This window comes from Parambassis ranga, chromosome 20 (genome assembly GCF_900634625.1).
Source record: "Parambassis ranga chromosome 20, fParRan2.1, whole genome shotgun sequence".
NCBI classification, from domain to species: Eukaryota; Metazoa; Chordata; class Actinopteri; family Ambassidae; genus Parambassis; species Parambassis ranga.
This window is the reverse complement of record NC_041040.1, coordinates 13,190,776-13,210,890: the sequence shown is the minus strand read 5'-3', so window position 1 is coordinate 13,210,890 and position 20,115 is coordinate 13,190,776. Positions and strand designations below refer to the sequence as shown.

Sequence of the window (20,115 nt, the reverse complement as noted above, 5' to 3'; positions counted from 1 at the left end):
AACGCAGACACACATTCAGATGTATATTTAGGCATGTTATCAGCAGTAGGACTCTTATGCCTGCATTAAGAAGTGTGCGCACCGCCATTATTTGGTCTCATCTCTAAAGCCCCATGCAGAATTACTGATGCTCAGTCGATTTATCAGAAATCCCAGTGCTGCTGACCTGTTACGTAAGCTGTCCAGCTCCTCTGAACTGAGTATGTTTAGCAATCAACCATTGATCACCTCATTGGGTTTGTAACTCAAGGGAGCAGAATCAGATAGAGATGTTACATAACTGGGATCTCTGTAGAATGTTAATTGTTCCCCAGACAGCTCATTAGTTAGATATGTGATGCTGCATATATATATTATTCAGGCAACCAGTCCATATAGCAAAAGGATAGCAAAGCATTGTTCTCATTGAAGTAATGTGAAGCTGACTTATATTCTCCAAAGAAACCACAGCCCGGAACACACACACACTGGATATGCCCAGGTTGCAGGGGTTGACAAAGAAAATGTCAAATTATGCAAACACATTATTGAATTTCAGCTTGAGTCCTTGCTTGTTTCATTTGCTGGCCTCGTAAACTGCTGTGTTTTGTTGTCTAGGGTTGCAGATAAATGAGAGTCTGCTGATCTGGAAGCTAATTTTTGCGGAGAGTTCACAGCCCTTCTTTTACACGTTTTCAACTCAAGGCAAAATATTTAGCCAGAACGATGTTAGTGGATGACACATGTGCATAGGTCTGACAATCTGAAGCATCTCTATAAGAATTAGTTGACCAGCCACTTTAAACAAAGATCCTCTGACAACGTCAGGCTTTCCCTCCCTTCTATGGGAGCCCATGTGCAGCACATTCCCACTGTGGGTAATCTGTGCAGGGGTGTGAAGAGACTGTAGGGGTGCGCTTGTTTACAGCCATGTCATCTCAGCTGTCACACACATCAAAAATGATTTGTTTCTGTTTCACACATGTTTGTGGCTGCATGTGTTTGTGCAGATAGACACACATACCACAGCAAAAGCATCACATTTAATAAAAGCTTTTTTAGCTGCTAAACATTGACAACCCCCCTGTAATTAAGTAGCAGGCCTAAAGAGACACTAGGCTCCTTAAGCATCCCCTCCTGTGAGCGCTTGTCTCTTTGTGGAGCAAACAGTAGGAAGGAACTTGTCTGACATGCGTGAAGAAGCTGCCTGTTCAAGAATCTACATCTCTCTTACCTCCCCGTTCTCCCCCTCTCTCCACATCACTACAGATGGACAACAAAGGCTGGAATGGACAAAAGGCGTCTTTTACCGAAGCGACAAGTAACAGTGAGTATCGGCACGTCTCCCTGTGTCTCTTTCCATTTCCTTCTCCTCCTCCTCGGCGGTTTTCCATCACTCCCTCCATCCCGCAGGTGGTTTTAGCCACCGAGATGGCCCGGCGTTTAATCTCTGTGACTGGTCAATGGGCTTCTGACTGTCAGCTTAATTGGCCGTGCGTCCTCGTGGGGAGCCTGCGAATTCAGGCTCATTCACACAGGCTTACAGGGCCAGCACACAGAGGCCCTCCGGGGAGTCCCCCGCTGCCTTCCTGTGCAAAAAACATAGCCTTTCACTCAGGATTAACACACAAGCACACAGACGTGCAGATGCACACGCACACACACACACACACACACACACACATAATCCTACACAGCGAGAGAGAGAGAGAGTATATGATGTGGCAGGGTTTATGATGATATGAAATGAGGATTTATAGAAGGGAAGATATCTGCATGTGTTTGCCACATGCCAACAGTAGACAGAATAAGGAGAGCTTATTACAAGTACAGAAACTTTCTACTAGTCTGGAGTTCTATCTAGTGCTCATCTTTTCCCATCATATGTGAACATATTTATGAATTGCACTTTGGTTCTCGATTAGACATAGCTGCAGCTGCATGGGAGGGTTTGGTCATATTTTTGTGCCTTTCACAGGCACAAACTTTGAACAAAAAGTTTATTTGGGTGACTATACTACCATACCTCTATTATATAAAACCTGCACAAAGGCTGCATGTAAATATGTGAACCAAATGTGAAGAAGGCACTTTGAAAGACAGCCCTCTTAGTCATAATCTTATTATTATCTTACTGCTTACAGACATTCAACCATAGAGAAACACAAAAAATGTAATGACAATATTTATGCAAGAATTTACATGGGAATGTTACGGCCTTAGGGGACAGTTTATTTGTAGAGAAGGGCAGGACTCTAAGGACTTTTAACTGAAGAGCATAAGGATGCATTTTTTATGAAACAGCTGGTCTCCATCAGCTGTATCTGTTGTTAAGTTGGCTGTCTTGTCTGTAATCAAAATAAAAACATTCTCTCACTTCTGCCTTTACATCGGCTATTTCAAGTCTTTATAGTCTATTTTTTCTTGGTGTCCAGTGGCAGCACTGGTAAACTTCTAAGAGTTCCACATGCTGCAGGAGTATGAGTGAAGTAGTTTTTATTACAGGTGAAACAGTGCCAGTCATGCAAAGAATTTGTTGCAGATTTCCAGGCGTTGTAACATCTGATCTGGATTTGTTTTGATGTCCCACATCGACAAAAGGAGATGCAGCAAGCAGTTTTACTCCAGATAGCACACAGTAAATGCCAGCAGCCTGATAAAGAGCAGCATAGGAGACAAATGAGGAGTCTGTGAGATGTCAAGCAGCAGTGTGGAAAACAAACGGATAGCCTTATTAGATTCAAATGTGCTGTCGTCACTTGGGTCTAATGGAGGCTTTTGGCAGAGCCGCTGTGCTCTGACACGGGGTGTCCAGCTTCACTCTAGAGAGAAGAATGGATGTGATGTTTCAGCCCGCTCATGTTGAACTGTACAAAAACTGGAAAGAGTAATCCCATGGATTTGTTGTGTTGTGCTCGGTTCTGATTGAGACCCGATCCAGAATCCAGATGCGAACTGAGCCTTTCCACTCGTGTCTGTGATTTGGTCCAATTTTGGTCCAAAAAGATGTATCATCTGAATGGTGTTTGTAGATGAATGATTGTTCTCTTGGGTAAACTATTTTGGTGGTTGTGGTTTCTATGGTAGCCCAAGCTCAAGGCATTGCCCAATACCACCAGAGTAGAGCCTCTTGGGGAAACAAAGTCTTCCTTATTTGGTGACTATTCCTATTGTTGGCTTGAAGTGTGCCTTTGGTCCGGTGCCATTCCCACTTAGTTTATCTCACACTCAGCATGCGGCTTAACTATCTGCTAATTAGCTCTTTAAAATTGCTCAAACCGCACAACACTCACACGACGCTAATGTCTGAATAATGTTTATTGCATAAACACCATTTACAACTCATTCAAACAGATACAGCTGGTCTCAGTTTTCCATGTCTGTGTGTGTGGCTGTGATTTGCTGAATGGAAGATGTTTCTGGTTTGTCCTCTTTGTTTTGATTGACTATGCAGTTTATTGAATAGAAGTGAGAATAACACTGAAGCAACACCAATAGCAAAAGATGTGTGTTTTCTTAAAGAAGTTGTTTACGATGAAGCTGTTGACTGAGATTAAAATTTATGTTTACAGGTTAACACAGATAATACATTATAATTCATAATATTTAAGTCTTTGTTGTTTTTGATCAGTATGTTTTGTGAATTATTTCATGTGTTATAATGATAACACATTAAATTCTGTTTGAATTCACTCATGTTGAGCAGTCATTGCAGCAAACACTAACCTGATGCACCAGATGGTTTGTTACACAGATCCATCTGGGAAGTTTTCCATGGAAACCGTTTGGAAACAACAGGCACTTTATAAAATAAAAAATGTTTGGGAGGTGATTGGATGAAGCATCTGTCTTATCAAGTCATGGACTAACTAACCAGTTCCATCACTTCACTCTTGTCACCAATACTAGCGCTGATTGGTGCGAACCACCTTTGGACACAGCTTCAAGTCTGGCAAGATGTACATGAATCCAGAGATGAAGATAAAGTGGACTTCTCAGGAAATTTAGCCCTGCTCCCAGGTCCTGCTTTGACCTTATGGCTGCATTCAGCACCGTTGTTCTTAACATCTTACTCAATCGTTTATACACTCACATTGGAATTAGAGACTTGGCTGTATAGTGGTTGAAATGCTCTTATCTCTGACAGGCCATTTGTCTGTTGTAACTTGACTTCCTCTTTTATAATAATCTAATATATTTTATTTGTCGAAAACGAGAAGCCTTTTTTATTCTTGGGACCCTGTGCAACATAGCTAGCCATGATTTCCACTTTCAATTATTAAAGTATCACTGCAGCTGTCAGGGTTGCTAGGTGACAAGAGTTGCACAGTGTGACAGGTGGTGATGCTAAAAAGAAATCGGTCATAGACCAGACCCTTTACATTAAAATGTTCTGCTCGACTTAGACGGTCCACAGAGGCCGCACCTTGTAGTAGTTTTCTTATAGATCAGCTAGTTATGTCTAAGTTATGGTTCTGTAACAAACCCCCCAAAAAAGGAAGGAATGCTTAGGTCATCAGAAAGAGCAGCTTCCTTAGTCTAGACTCGCTAATAGAGTGCTTAACTAACTCACCCCCCTTCTGGACCCCGCTGGACATTAATTCTACAAAATGTAAGAACGGTGGTATATGGATGGACACAGATGATTTTTTTTATCCTGTTTGAGTTGGATCCTGGATTACACATATCATATCTGCCAAAAGATTATTTTGCAGATGAAAGTTTGTTGCAGAGCTGTCGGAAAATAAGTCAAAATATATGATTAGAAAGACTGCAGACCCGAATTTAGTTGAACTGCCATAGACAGATAGAAGAACAATGTTTGTGTCAGTGATGTGAATTGTGTGTGAATGAGCCTGAATTCTCTCCATAGACTGCCATTGGGGTCCTTCAGATAGGGTGTGAGCTGTTTTTTTATATATATAGTCAAATATATATATATATATATATATATATATATATATATATATATATATATATATATATATATATATATATATATATATATATGGATATTTTTTTACTTCTGGAGGGCTCTTGGTGACGGATGCATGTAACGCTGTTTGGCTAAAATTTCTGCTCAGTTGGACGTCTATAGGCAGGTGACAAGCAGCGGACAGACTATAAATCCAGCTTTAACACAGTGTGTCAATCCTTCTTTCAACTTTTATTCTTCTCTCTGATTCATTTCTTTTCCACACTTCCTTTAGACATCGCCATGTGTGACAGCCATAATTCTAGGCTGTTTTACACATTTTCCCCTGATTTATTTCTGCACTAAAGACGTTTGAAAACACTGTGAACTCGTTGTCACTCATTGTGAATTTATGTCCACTGTGGTGACAAAAAAAAAATACAGAAGCCTTCAGGATCTCCTGTAAAATAATCCAGGCTAATGAAAGGCTAAAAGGTGTTGTGTATTGAAAATGGGTTAGTTGTGTTTTTATTGTTGCTTGTACTCTTTGGTAGCCCAAGGAAACATACAGAGGGATTTCATCACGTTGTTGTCACTGACATACAAAAGAGCATTTCTACGTTATGTAAGGGCATGATGGAGAAAGTAGGTAAATGTGTCAAGGGCTGTTGCTCTGTCTTTCTGTTCTTCCTCTTTCACACACCTCAGGCACCCATGACTTTCATTGTATGCTTCATGTGTGTAAGTGTCCTTTGCCCTGTGTAAGCTGTGGAAGGCATTGCTACAACAAACAGGGTGGCTTAGAGACAGGAAGGGAGTGTAAAAGAGAGCAGAAGAAAAAGAAGTAAGAAGAGAGTGATTTTTCTTTTCTTTTATTCCCATGGGCATTGCCGCAGGGCTTTTCACTTGAGTTGCCACATTTCATTTCCTGCTGTTCATATGTGTGTGTGAGTGTGTCTGTGCATTGTGTGCATGTGTGAACTATGTGAAGGTCTTGCTCCACAGAGGTGATTTATAGCGGCGGGCTCTGGCCCTATCTGTTTTCGATCAGTCTCATGCTTGGCTCTGGCTTCCCTCCAGTGCTCCCCTGGCCCACCGGACACCGAGTCTGGGTGGGACCCCTCCGAAACTGCCTGGAACTCGCACCACAAACACACACACACACCCTCTCTCTTTCATTCCCCACTTCTCATGCCTCATTCTGCTTCTCCTCGTCCTCTCCCCTTGCTCTCACTTTATGTACACAATTTCACAATCGGTTTCCAACATCACGCACAAACACACTCCGTCACTCTTACTTATTCACTCTCACTGTCTCTCTTCCTTTGTCTCACTCTTGCTCATTCTTGCTCTCACGCTCTTGCTTACCATCTGACACCAGCTTCAAGTGCTCAATCACATGCAAACATCCTCACATGCAGTCACACAAACTCACATGGATCACATTGCCTGCCCCCCTTTTTCAATACTCTTTGTCCACTGCTGATGTCATGTTGGCTAACACCTTTCATTTTTTATGATGCTACATTCAGAATGCACAGGCCTGCAAGTTTTACTTGTGTAAATTTAAATTAAAGTTGTCATTGTGATTGGGAGGGGGGAGAAATCCTAGCTGTTGTGTCATTGCTGGCAAGTGGCAGTTTGTTGTAGTAATAAGCCTTGGATTTCTTTGCAGTTTCTTTCAGATTTTATTTATTTATTTATTTTTTTAACTCTTTGGACAGGAATGCAAACTCCTTTGTTCATAATGGGAAATACTGTCAGCAGATTCCCACAAACCTTAAACCAGTGTAAGCTGCAAGTGTGCATAACTCCCCCGTCTGTTGTATGTGTGTGTCTTATGTGTGATGGTAAATGTTAAGTCAAACAGGAAGTGGCCTGTCAGTCATGCGCTCACTCCAGCGCTTTCTCCCAGCTGTTGGTCCATATGCACACACAAACAAGCCCACAGACGTACGCACAGACACACAGACAGCTGCTCTTCCTGTCTCTGGTGACCTTGGCTGGGCTTAGAGGCTCCGCATGGGTTTCACATCCACCCATCTCCACCTCCTCTTCCATCTGAGCTGGCTCCCAGCTCATCCTTCTTTCCCTTTACATCTCTGCTTCTTCTGCTTCTCTCGCCACAAAAGTATTGAACCCCGCCCTGTTGGTGTTTCCTCCTTCCACCTGTCACAACCATTTCAGGTCAGTGAGTCCAGGAAGCCAGCACAAATGAATTAAATTTATCCAAATGGTCTGGATTGGGACATAGTCTTGGCGCGCTGTTGTGCTCAGCTGGCTATAACCACAGCATGTCTGGATTGTGCTGTGTTCTGTTTTAGAAAAGCTGGTCAGACAACAAAGTAGCTTCAGCCTATTGGATCCAAGTGACTCGGGATGTTTCTTCGAGCCACTGAAATATTCTCAGAAGAACCTTGATCCGAGACCGAAGCAGCTTCCAGGTTCTGTTGCATCTATATTTGAAGAGACGTCATAAGTGGAGCAGGATGCCGGTTAGCTGACGGTGCTGTTTCCCATCAGAGATGAAGTCATAGACACTCTGTTGATACTGGTAGATGCTCTGTTTGTGTCTCTGTGTTTGTATTTGAAAGAGAGAAAGAAAGAAAGAGGCTGTGTGTGCTTCCCAGCAGACACTTTGATAGAGCTTGGACCTGCCAAACCACAAGAAACTGTCAAGTGCGTTTGGTGATGGAATGCCAGTTTGGGAAAACACACTAACACACACAAATGGAAACAGTTAGGCACACGCATGCACAAACACACCCTGGCAATGTTTCAAAGTTAGCAACTGAGTAATGAAGGTGTACATATAACTTCATCACTTAATAATTAGAACTGTTTAAGTCTCTTCACGCTTCCCAATACCATAAAGTTGCCTCTTCCTTTTCCTATTAAAATCCATCTAATCTATTACACAATTTTTGTATTCTGTTTTTCACCTTTGGGCATGTACTTGATTTCTAATTGTTTTCTTTCTTCTTCTACCTATCATCCCCTCCAGCCCAGAAGGGTCTACTTCACCTCAGCCCTGACGTCTATCAGGAGATGGAGGCCAGTAGAAAGCAGGGAGGCAGTGCTTCTGGTCCTGGAGGCAACAACGGGAGCTCAGTCAATTACATGTCATCCAAAGAGATAGGACCCTGCTCTGCACCGCTGCCCCCAGGGCATCCTCCTTACTACAGTGGCTCATCGTCATCTCCCAGCCCAACTGCCTCCATGGCTAGAGAGCTGCTGCTAAATGGTCAGTCACCCCCAGCCGATGCCTCACTGCCTATGAAGGGAAAAAACCTGGCCTGTGGCGTCTCAGTGCAGCCAGCACAGCAGCTGGACTACCTGGCGCGCATCCAGGGCTTCCAGGTAGGATGTCACACTAGGTACTTATTCAGAACTTCTATCACATCCTGCCTTATAACATAGCTGATGGTTAGCAGGCATTATTAGCTACATCAAAGCAAAGTATCACACGATTAATCAATCACCTGCTGAGCATTTTTTCTTTTAGATATTAGGTGATGTTTACATATGTTATCACTACTGTCGAAATGGCGACCGCTGAGCTCATTTTTTTCTCTTGAGAGGTGGCTGCCAAATCAGGTGAACAGGCCAGGTATTAAACAAATATAAATCCACATTTCTGCAGAGCTGCACAACAGTTTAGTTTAATTACCCAAAACAGAAAATAACACAAACATTATTGACGCTTTGTACAATCTCTGCAAATGCATGTTATGCAGGCCACAAACTTACCAGTCATCACTTACAATTCAGTTTTGCACATGGCACTTGTTTATGCCTGGTAAAATCCCCATTACAGAGGCCTCAGGGCTGATGCAGTTGTTTCCAATTTCCACATTTATTCCACTTTTGGAATGTGGGCTTCCCATTTAACTAGCATCAATTAGGTCATAAAAGTCATCATTTAAAAAAAAAAGAAAAGAAAAAAGGTGCTGACACTAAGCGGTACAATCATACAGCGTGACAGGACAGATGTTAATATGATCATGCATATGTACCCCCTTACTTCCTTGATTTTGTCTGTTGTGATACCTGCTCAGGTTATATGAGGTTAGAGTTGGGCACAGTGGTACTGACAATCACCAAAAAAATAATTCACCGTTCTCCAGCTGTACTTGTGGACTGGTGTGTGGAGTGTAGAGTTTAGTGCAGCTTTGATAACACACTATCCGTTTTCTTGCTTCGGAAATCATTGGCAGGATGTAGGTTTAGAGCTGGAACTAAACTTCACAGGTGTTTCTGTCAGTACAGAACAGTGTTGGACACACACACACACAGACATACACTTTCTCTTACCACTCTGTGTCTGTGTTGGGGGGACAGGGAGACAACCCGGTGTCTGTTGTAATCTGTACCGGCTGATCAGCTGCACATACCACGCCACTGATACCAGCGCCTGTTCATTTAAGCTGCAGATGCTTTTTATCAGTTTGAGCGAAAACATTTTATCTTAACCTGCTGAGGGTTCCTTTGAAAGGCCTTTGTTATTGCTCTGAGCCTTCCTGTGTGTGTGTAACCTGAGAGAGCTCTGCTGCCTGGCCAAGCCCAAACACACTTGTACATATGCGTGCACACACACACTCACACACACAGCAGGTTCTGTTTAGTGGAAATGGAATTGGGCAAAGCCTGTCGGTAAGGTTTAAGTCATTGTTGTTCCCAGACTTTTCAAACTATTGCCCATTTCACTTACTTATAAATATAGTTTTTTGCATTTGTATTTATCCATAAGTTTCAGTGAAATATATGCAGAAACGTGCTTTGGTATACTCACATATTTTCATGTGCTTTTGTGTGTTCTTAAGTGAAGAATTCAGGCTGTAATTGAGACATGCGGACAATATGTGTTCCATTGAGGGGATGTTTCATATCATGTGGGTTTGTAATGAGAACCCCTGGTTGCTTACACAGCCATGTTCAGCAGGCTTATGTATTCTTATGTGTTTTTGAGGGACAAATCACCACAGATTTCAAATGTTTTTGCCAAAATATGCACTTGTCTGCTTTTTCCACTGGTCACGTAATGTGCTGCTTCGCGTTGAGGCGGCTTTCTTCCGACCACACTCGACAACAAACGAGCGCTCAGATCCACCATAAGATGTTTTTGTAGTAATTTGATAATAATCTCCTGGTCTGATTAGTAACTTTGTTTTTGTAATGTAATTGTGTTATCCAAGTGAGCGGATTACAGTGACCGCCCAACACTGGATTAAAGCAACTAAGCAAGCACTGAGGACATTCTCATAGTGTCTGTTTCATCCATCCAGCCCCACAGACAAAGGCCCGGGCCTACCTGCTAAGCCCTTCTTTTGATTTGATTGGAAAATAGCCTCTAGTGGAAGCTCTGACTGGATAAGCAACAGTGGGTTGTACTCATGCCAGCTTGGAGCAAGGATGCTGGCACTTATTCCAGTGTGTTTGTGTATGTGTGTGTGTGTGTGTATTTGCTATTAATTTGGCTAGCGTGTTGTTGGCACGGCGGGTATGTGAGCTGGAAGTAGGGCAGAAACAAAAAAGCAGGAGGTAATAGACAACACATGGACCAAGGATGGAGTACTGAGTAAGAATCACATAACAGATTCTCCCTATTTCTCATTGTCCTTGTACATTTTCTCCTTGTGTTCTGTGATGGATTGTTACCATTCAGTTTAGGGCTTTTTGCTTTTCCATCTTATTCTTAATCCTTCCTAAAAAAAAAAAAAAAAAAAAAAACCTTCTTATTTCTTCCTCTGTTCACGTAGTTTGGGAGATGTTGAAGGTTTTGACCCCGGCATTGCAGTCACCAGCTGCCCATTTATCCTGCCATCACATTGCTTAATAGAGCCATCACAGACTGCCACCGCTTTGTATTATTAACTGTTACCTCATTTAGAAACGAGCGGGGAACTTTTTTATAGAAGATCATTGATTGATGGAAATCTAATTATTTTTTTTTTCTTCCCATCACTTCCAAATGAAGCCACATCTGGACTAAGACAAATCCACTGCTTTAGACCTGATTGATTCCGTCTCATGCCTTCATACATATTTACATGAATTTTATTTTAAAACACCAATAATCAGTTGTTTGTCAAAGGCAGCTTTTCTTTTTCTGTCTGACAGTTTGAGAGACTAGAAGAAAATAATAAGAACTTTGAAATGGGGGGACAATAGTGTAGATTAATTATCAAATGTTGCCCTTTATTTATTGATTACGTAATTTATCATGTTTGGATCAATATCGAATGTAGACTGTGGTATTAGATGAGTCAAAGCCAGAAAACTGACAAAGAAGTGTACAAAACTGTAAAGAATAATGTGGGTTTCATCTTTTGTGGTACATAATATAATTAAAAGCTTCAGAGCATCAAAAGTAATCTTTGAACTTAAGGGAAAAGGTCAAAAAACAAAATGGAGCGGCTGTGATGTTCGTGTCCTCTGGCAGCGCTGAAGTTAATATGGACACATTTCTGCAGTGTAACTCACCGCATGGGCTCCAAACCCCCTCAGTTTATAGCTGAATCTACAAACACATACAGCTGTACCAGGGACATCAGATTATATTAAAATGATTGACAGTGAGTTTTATTGTTCGTTGATTAAACTTTTTATTTGTAAGTGAAAGAATTATTCGCTTCTCTATAATTGATGACATTCTGGTTTCTTGTCTTTCTCCAAATCACATTGGCCTTGTTTTGCCCTAGGTGCTCAAAACAATGAGACGCGGCACAGTGCAGTACAGTACTGTAATACTATAAGCCATATTCTTAAGTAACTGGCAGGTACAGTGAATGAGGCACCTTTTTCAAGCTGGAATTAGAAGTTACACCCCTCCTGAGGTTGTGTTCTGGTTTTGCAATGGAAAATATGACCAAACCACTTTGTGTATTGTAGCATAGATTTTATGCAGCCTGTAGAGTTTTGATGACCTGCATAAAACAAAACCTGATAGATTATTTTGTATTTCTCTCATGTGAAGTGTGGAGAAAGTGATTTCTCAATCATGAGCTCAGGGACTTGCAAATGTGCTCAGGGTTAGAAGTTAAAATGTAGTGACACGGGACATTGCAAACTCGAAGAAACAATGTCCTCTTGCACACTATGGACACAGATTAGCATACTGTACTGTCCTGTCTTGAGGTTGTGTCTAGAGGAGGTGGTATCTCCTGTATCTCTCAGTTCTGTCCAAAGCAATAACCCAGCAGAGATATCAATCAGTTGAGTTATTTTATCTAGTCACGGCAGGCTTAACTTGGGAGATGGATTTGGAGGAAAGGGAGGGACGTGCACGTTGCTGTGCTGGAATCAGAACTTTTGTGTTGGAAATCCCATGTTAATGAAAACACTATCCTTGGCGGGTGGCTGGTGTTGATATCCATTCAGCGCGGTTCCCAGGATTTCTCACACTTTCACATTGTTTGTTCTTCTCTCTCTCCGCTTCCTTCTTTGGCTGTGTAGAAAAACCACTTCAAATAGTGCCGTCTACACCTTGCACCCTGCCTGGCAGTTCCATTTTTTTTTCATCTTTCTTCTGCTCCTTCTCTGATATCCTTTCCACTGCACTCTCTGTATCAACATCAAACGCCTGATCTGGTACAAACGTTCAAAGACTCCAACAGTTTGTTTCCAACCTCTTTGTCATCATCTCATTCCTCTACTCTGTGTTTACTCTGGGATTTGCGTTAGAAAATACATTTTGGGATGGCTAATCCCAACACGTTTGATTTCTGCGGCGGGGTGATGGCTTCCAGCTGCGCTCTGCGGCATATTTGTGTGAAGAGCGATCTTCGAAAACAAGTTTTGTCGGTGGTATAAATCAGACCACTAATGCTGTGCTGGCTCGGCGCACAGTCTCTTTGCTTACATGGTGGCCCTCTGCGTGCGTGTCGGTGCGTATGCCTGTGTCTGTGTGCGTTTGGCAAAACTGAGTGATGATGTTTTTACACCACAATCAAGCCCATTTGCAAACCTTTAAATCAAATACCCTCAAGTGCCAGCACAGCATATTGCAAATTTGAATATGCAGCATAATCACTTCTCACTTGCCTTTGTTCTTTCGTATTTTGATAGTATTGATCATATTTCATGTCATTCTCAACACTAGGCAGTGAAAGTAGTTGTGTGCCAGCACAGTCTCAGCGTGGGGAGATGAAGGGCGTGTTAACCTGGCACTTTGTTTGGAATCCAAAACAATTCACTTCATTATCTCCACACAAGTTGCCGTTCTCAGTAAATCCTCTGGCCTGCATTCTCCCTCCAGTCTGAACCTCTTCTCCACAAAGTGAGCTCCAAGTGTTCTGATGACAATTTAATGGTGGAAAATAATAAACAAAATATCCTTTTGTTTTGTTTTCTGTATCCAAGTCTCACCGGACATTTGACCACAGCGGTCAGAGAACAATACAATGTTATGATATCAATGTCTTGTATTTTGTTTTCCTACTGAAGTATATTTTGGAATAATAGTCAAGGTTTTGTGCTGTGAAAATATAAATAAGCAGTTTACATCAAATTTTGAAAATGTTAAGTTTTGAGAACTATTCTACCTATTGTTAAATATCAATACCAAGCTACAAAAAAAAGCCAAAAATGCAATTATCTCTATCTTCACATTAGCTACAGTGCTACAAGACTCGGAGCAGACATAGTTTGCTTCTTAAATTAATGAAAGTAGTATAAATGTTTTGACTGGAAAACACTGAACCATTTTCCTAAATTGCAGTTTATGTAGCATTATTTCCACTGCACAAAAAAAACCCCAGTAAAACTCACTTTGTTTTGGGGTGTTGTTAACCACAAAGACTTACTGTTTGTGCAGCTTGGACTGAAGTACAAGACAATAATATACTGTAACCCCAGACTCTTCATATATATGCATAAGTTTGTAGACATGCTAGCTCAGCTTAGAAAGGTTCAAAAGTGATTTTGGAAGAGTAACCATTGTGTGACCTGTGGTCGGGGTGACCTTGACTGACTGCTTTTTCAGGTCACTCGTCTATTTTTAACCTGCTCCTGTAGAAAGTCTGTTTTGTGAAATCAAAGAATGTAGTAGTTACAATACAAACTGTCTGCGTCTTCCCTTCTTAGGACTTCTCTCTCTTTGATTCAGGCAAAGTGCACTTAAAGTTTTAAGAGTAGCAGCTTTGTTTGCCCTCTGCCTCCTTCCATTACTACGAGTGAAAGGTATATTAACAGTGTGCTTCAAACACTCTTGACCCCCGAGGTCCCCACTCAAGCGGCTTAGTGTGGACCTCTAATTGGTTCTCACCAACAATGACAGTGTTCCTCAGTTAAGTGGGCTTGTTTATTATTGGAAAGTCAACGTTATTTGACTATGCACCGCCTGCACTCAGTCACAGTGTGGAGATGTGCTCTTTCTGCAGCACTGCTTTGGTTGTGTGGTATTAGGAAGCAGATAAAATAACACACCTATGTGTTTGTTTTTGTTACTTTGACACAGTCCTCATATTATTATGAGTCTTTTGCATATGTATTTTTTAGTGTTTGTGTGCCCCATTAATTGCAGCCTTGTATTTGTAGGTGGGAACATGTTTGTGCGTTTAGCATACTTTTAGAGCACGGTTGCACAAGCGCTGATTGTGATTGCTCTTTAGTTTGTGCATGTTCATGTTTGTTCGAATAAAGAGGAGCATTGGAAGAGGAGCCATCCTGCTCTAGAAGCCAGATGTCAGAGGTCGTTCCACATTAGTGCCGCCGATCAATCGCAGGCCTTGCGTAACTCTCCTGCTTCTTTGTCTCTGAAGGAAGTGGATTAGAGGCTGTTTTCTGTGATGGGACCTGGGATGATTAGTTGGGCCTGTTTAGAATGCATGCACTCACAGATGCATGCAAACATGCACTCAAAACAGACGGGCTGGATGGGAGAATAGACTATTTGTTTTCAAGATGCTCGTTATTTTGGTTTCCGCCAAATCATCACAAATGAGTTGATTCCATAACGTTCTTTGATGCTGGCAGATTGGGCAAATTTCTTTCCTGCCTGCAGGTCAGAGTCGCTGCTAAATCCTCAGAGTAATCAGGCACTTTGACTATTTTATCAAAAAGCCACCAACAGGGAAGAACCTCTAGGCTGTGTCTGGTGACCTGCCAAGTTTAAACCAGAATCCGGCTGGTGAATGGAGTACGTCATGTTTGCTTACAAAGTCCAATATCTCATGCAGAGGAGGAAGAGGGAAGAGGAAAAAGAAAGAAAAACTGGAGTTAGGAGATTATTAAGCTCATTCAGATTGTTTGTCTGGCAGCCATTAAAGTGTCTGCACCACATTCTGTGGATGTCCACTGAACAGTTGTTGTAATGTTCAAAGGAGGTAAACCAGAAAAGAAGCTGGTGTCCTCATAATAATAATAAGTAATTACATTTACTATTACTTATTAGTGTTAAACACAATGCTGTGGTTGCACAAGCTTTAACTTGTGTAAGGGACCTCCTGACCTCTGACCCTTAGAATTACTCTACTTTGTAATTGGGTGCTTCCTGCAGCTGAACACACACACACACTTGTGCAATTATTCTCACAGACAATAGGAAAAGTTTGGAATTATAAGAAATGTGATACTGCTCTACAGCAAGAGAACACCTATTTCCTCAAGCACCGTTGAAGGGCCTCGGCTTCAGCTGGAGCCGAGCGGAGTGCCCGCTGATCGGACAGCAAGATTACTCTGCTGTACATCACAGGGCTTCACACTGTCTAAATGAACCAGCAAAGATTCACACACACGTACAAAGATTCATATCTTCACACACTTCAAGTATAAACACACAGTACATACTTCTTCACGCACACACGCAGCTTGAACTCTCAAGATTTATGGCTGAAGCTGTATTTTCAGCTTGTTCATATGTTTAAAACTTTCTGACAGAGGGTGACTGCAAGGTCTTACAAGTATTAAAGGGTTATAAATCAAAGTAGAGAAAATGAATGCATTTAAAATTCAAATAAGATGTGCTGATTGGAGCAGTAGCCATTAAATACCTGTAAATACGGCAGACATCTTGAGCCACAGCATCCAACAACTGAGATAAGTGTAAAGTAGAAGTTATTAAGAACTGACTTTAAATGTTGGCAGTCACTGGTAAGTCTTATTTTACATAGAGACTAAATTTATGCATATGCTGCCTACAATTCATGTTACCAAGCTGCCCTGCAGTATTCTCACCCCTTAAAAGTACCTCTCTCTGTCTCTCTTTCTTTTTCCATCGCCTTAATGTTGAAGCCTCGAGAATTTATTAAAGATTAACTTGTCAAGGAAGGCTTTTTCCATGGTTCTCTTTACTGCATTCATCATTCATACACATTACAGATTGCATTCCACAATTTATCACTGTGGGCCCATCTCTTCACCAACAGGTGTGTACACACTATGCACGCCAGCATGTAGGCATACACTGCCTGTAACATCACACGATTGTTCATATCTTAGTAGGCACATATTTATATCTGTGTGTGTTTGTGCACGTTAGGCAGACTTCCATGTGTAAAGCCGGCTGTGCATAACTCATTCACAGACACACACACACACCTCTCACTCTGGAAGCTTTCAGTCACAGATCGTATACAGCCGCTCTGGTGTGCATACACACCAGTCCAGCATGTATAGCCACTAAATTATGGGCTAGATAAGATCAGACCTTGATCCAGTGCAGAGAGTTTGCACACAAAGAAAAATACTCTTGATTTAATAGTAATAACTGAAAAGCTCACAAATGCAGAAGCAGCATTTTTTATTATGTCTGATTCACTCAAGCAGTTTGAAGTGCACTTTCTTTTTGCTCTAAAACCTTCAAGCTCAGTCTTAGTTTTTCCATACCTGCTGGCTGACTTTTTTCTTGTACCTTATTGAAGTGTCATGCCACTTTGAATGAGGGATGTCCTGTTGCGTTCCTCCTCGCCCCTTTGTCTGTCTGCATCAGACAGATATTTCTCTTCTTTCACTTCTCATGGTTATTTTTTTTCTATTCATTAAGATGCCTGCAGCTGTCCTGGGCATAAGTAGGCCAGGCAAACACATGCACTTTATACAGATATATTCATGCAAATACATAAAGAGAGAGCCAAGGAGAAGTAGGGCAGACAGGCAGGCAGTGTTACCGAAAGCCTTTACGTCTCAGGAGCAGACTGTCCTGGAGGAGCGTCATGTCATAACAGCCCTGATTGCACAGCATTTAGGAATGCCTGCAGAGTTAACCTCTCAATGATGAAGGGTCGCCAGCTATGTGATCACTACCCCCTTGGATGCCTCCTTGCAAACCACACATGAACACCCTTACATTCATTCCCCTCCACTGCTATCCCTGTATGGTGTGGTGTAATTGTCCACAAATGGTCTGTGGTGGCAATTAGTCATGCAAGATTTACTCTCCAGCCAACCAATTCCAAAAATACAAGATCATATCCCACTGAAAGATTAAGATGTTTCAGTTCCCCTGTGTGTTGTGAGTTGACTTACTTAGTGTCTGTGCGCCCCTTTCCAGGTGCAGTACAGCGATGCGCAGAGTGGCAAGGATTTTGTGACCTATCTGACTCTCTCCCCTGTGCAAATGACTTTCCACGGCACCGGGAGCACCCTCCAAGCAAGCCATGACCAGGTATGTGTGTGGATGTACTGCGTATCCAGCACAGTGAGTATGAGTGTAAAAGTTGAATGTTACCAAAAGTGTCATAGATGTATTGTTTTTTTAATCAGTGAAACACAGAAAGCAGAAAAGTATTTAGTGTGCCTATGGTGCACTGCTGCAGTAATTTGCTTGTCAAAGAAAGGGGGCGCTCTTTGTGCTTCTTAGAGTTAGTTCAGTGTATTACTGGTACTCCGGCTATTTGCATGTATGTGGCTGTTCCATGACGTTGGTTGCCACTTCTTTGTGTGGACAGTGAGACGTTGTACACTTGATTTCAACTGTTTTGTGTTGCCTCGTCGACCTCACTAGTACAGCAGATATTAGCCTTTGAGTCCACAGATCTGGTGTGTTTGTAGAGAAAGACGTCATCTTTGTACAGAGTTAGGGATTCTTTGGCATCATGATTATCTGCTCGCGAACAACCTTACATTACTAGATTGTTTCATATGTCTATAGATAAATCTAACAGTGATTTAATTTTAGCGCCCTCTGCTGGATGACAACATTTCAAACTTTTTGTTGCGCTTATAGTGTAGGTCATTGCAGTTCAGACACTGACTTTTTCCACATTTAATCATTGTCTAATTTCAAATTTTGGGAAAACACTTTTCAAACACTTCTGGATAGAGAATATCAACTTTTTTCTCAGCTGATGTTCATGTTAAGTTTGATGTTTTTCCCTTTTTTCGTGTAATAACTACAACCGGGGCTGCTCTTTGTTTTTATTGTTTGTTTTGTTTTTAACTGCACACTCTGATGCCATAACCCAGTTACGGCCAATTATAACAGACACGCTCAATATTTACATTGTGCTTGTCCAGGTGCAGTCAAGTGTAGCATGCACTGTATACATTGTTGTATGTAGGGCATATTGTGATGAGACTTTGACAGGAGTCTGATCCTCTTCATAACAGAGAGGCCTCACCTCTTTATTAGAGGCGTCAATTACCAGAGCATCAGGACTTCCCAGGATTAAAAAACATTCGTCGGTTCACCATGATTTTCAATCCATCAAAGTAATCCCCATCCCGACTTCTGATGGAGTATCTCCACAACTTGTGGCGGACCCCTCATTCTTTCTCCCTCCCTCTCCGGTTTTCTCACTCACTCTCTCTCGCGTTCTCTCCGTATTCAGAAGGAGGCTCTTTGTCTTGTGTTGCCCAAGCAGAAAACCAGTTGCTTATATTCTATCATCTAAACATAGGACGCCCCTTTGTTCAGCGGTCTTCAAAGCTTTAATAAAGGGCCGGCTCAGCCCCGAATGGGACAGCTGACAGGGGGCTAGTGTCGCCACCGCTAACTGAGAGCCAAGCCAATATAGGCCAGGCAGGCCTGCGTCCTTGGGACCTGTTGTTGCCAGAAGCACTGGGGCATGACCGACTGTTAGAGAAGGCCTTTCTTTTTCTCTTCTCAGTACAGTGAGTAGTATGACCACAAAGGGAGCACCTAACAATAAGAGGTCACCAATAGCAGACCCTCAAACCCCAACACTTGAACAGTCCAGAAGGCGTCACACATTTGGTGGACAGTGGCAGAGATTACGCCAGCTCTGAGGATGGGCTTGCCGTTGACATACTAATAATGCTCTCAGGAATACCTGTAAGTCATTATAATGAGTTTTTCACATCTGCTGGCATTCAAAATGCACAATACAGATCAATGTGTTGTCAAAAAAATAGTTCCATGTGTTTCCCTTGCTACATGTGTTAGCCCTGGCACCAACTCACACAAACGCCCAATGTGTAGTTTAATCTCTGCAATTAGACATTGTAAATCTGATGAGATCGAACAGGGAAACTCTTCACTAAGAGCTGATAAAACCTTTCCTGGAGCCTGGATCTGTTGCTGCACACACACACACACAATTAACACAGTAACACGTGGAGACCCCAGTCAGTTTTATTGTGCATCTCTCTGGGAATTTCCTGCAGCATTATCTACACCCTCATGGAGGTTTATGTCAGGCAGACCTGAGCAAATGATAGAGATCAGCAGCCAAAGGAAATCCTCTCTGCCCATGATGTATAAAATAAAGATGTGCCAGATATAGACACCAGTTATGAATGAGTTTGCAAACACATAAAAAAGACAGTAGTCACTGAACAGGGATTTCAGACATTACTCTGCTCCTTTAGAAAGGTGTGTCCTAGAGGTGAGAGTCACAGTCAGGGGTTTCGTTTTGTCATCAAATATATTATTGTTTTATGTAAATAAACTAACTGCTGGAAAAAGAACTACAACTCGAACAAAGAACAAAACCTTTGTCATAATTTTTAAGCATCAGCAAAAGACTATTATCTGATCACTTAGTGATCTTACTGTAAATAATGCTTGAAGTGACCACTTTGTTGTTTTAGTTTCAAACTAAAAGAGACATGTGTCGCTCCTTAGTCTTTGCTGTCAGGCGTGCACCTCTTTGTGAACATTTGTTTAATGTCAGTGGGAAGTCTGGACACAGTAATCGGAAGAGTGTACTTTTATATCACTGGATGGAATGTGATTTTGGAAGGGTGATTAATTAAATGCTTGTAAAAGATACCGACTGATAGTAAAATCTTTAAATAGCTTTTTATAGCTTCAATGACAG

General features: G+C 41.8%; 1 protein-coding gene across 1 annotated transcript in view; it reads left to right on the top strand.

Moving 5' to 3' along the window:
- Nucleotides 1–20,115, top strand: part of stau2 (staufen double-stranded RNA binding protein 2) — a 70,767-nt gene that overhangs the window by 31,308 nt on the left and 19,344 nt on the right. The window contains exons 11-13 of the mRNA XM_028432621.1: nucleotides 1,249–1,306; nucleotides 7,899–8,254; nucleotides 17,385–17,498. Coding sequence (XP_028288422.1) covers nucleotides 1,249–1,306; nucleotides 7,899–8,254; nucleotides 17,385–17,498 — 528 coding nt within the window. The remainder of the gene's footprint in view (nucleotides 1–1,248; nucleotides 1,307–7,898; nucleotides 8,255–17,384; nucleotides 17,499–20,115) is intronic.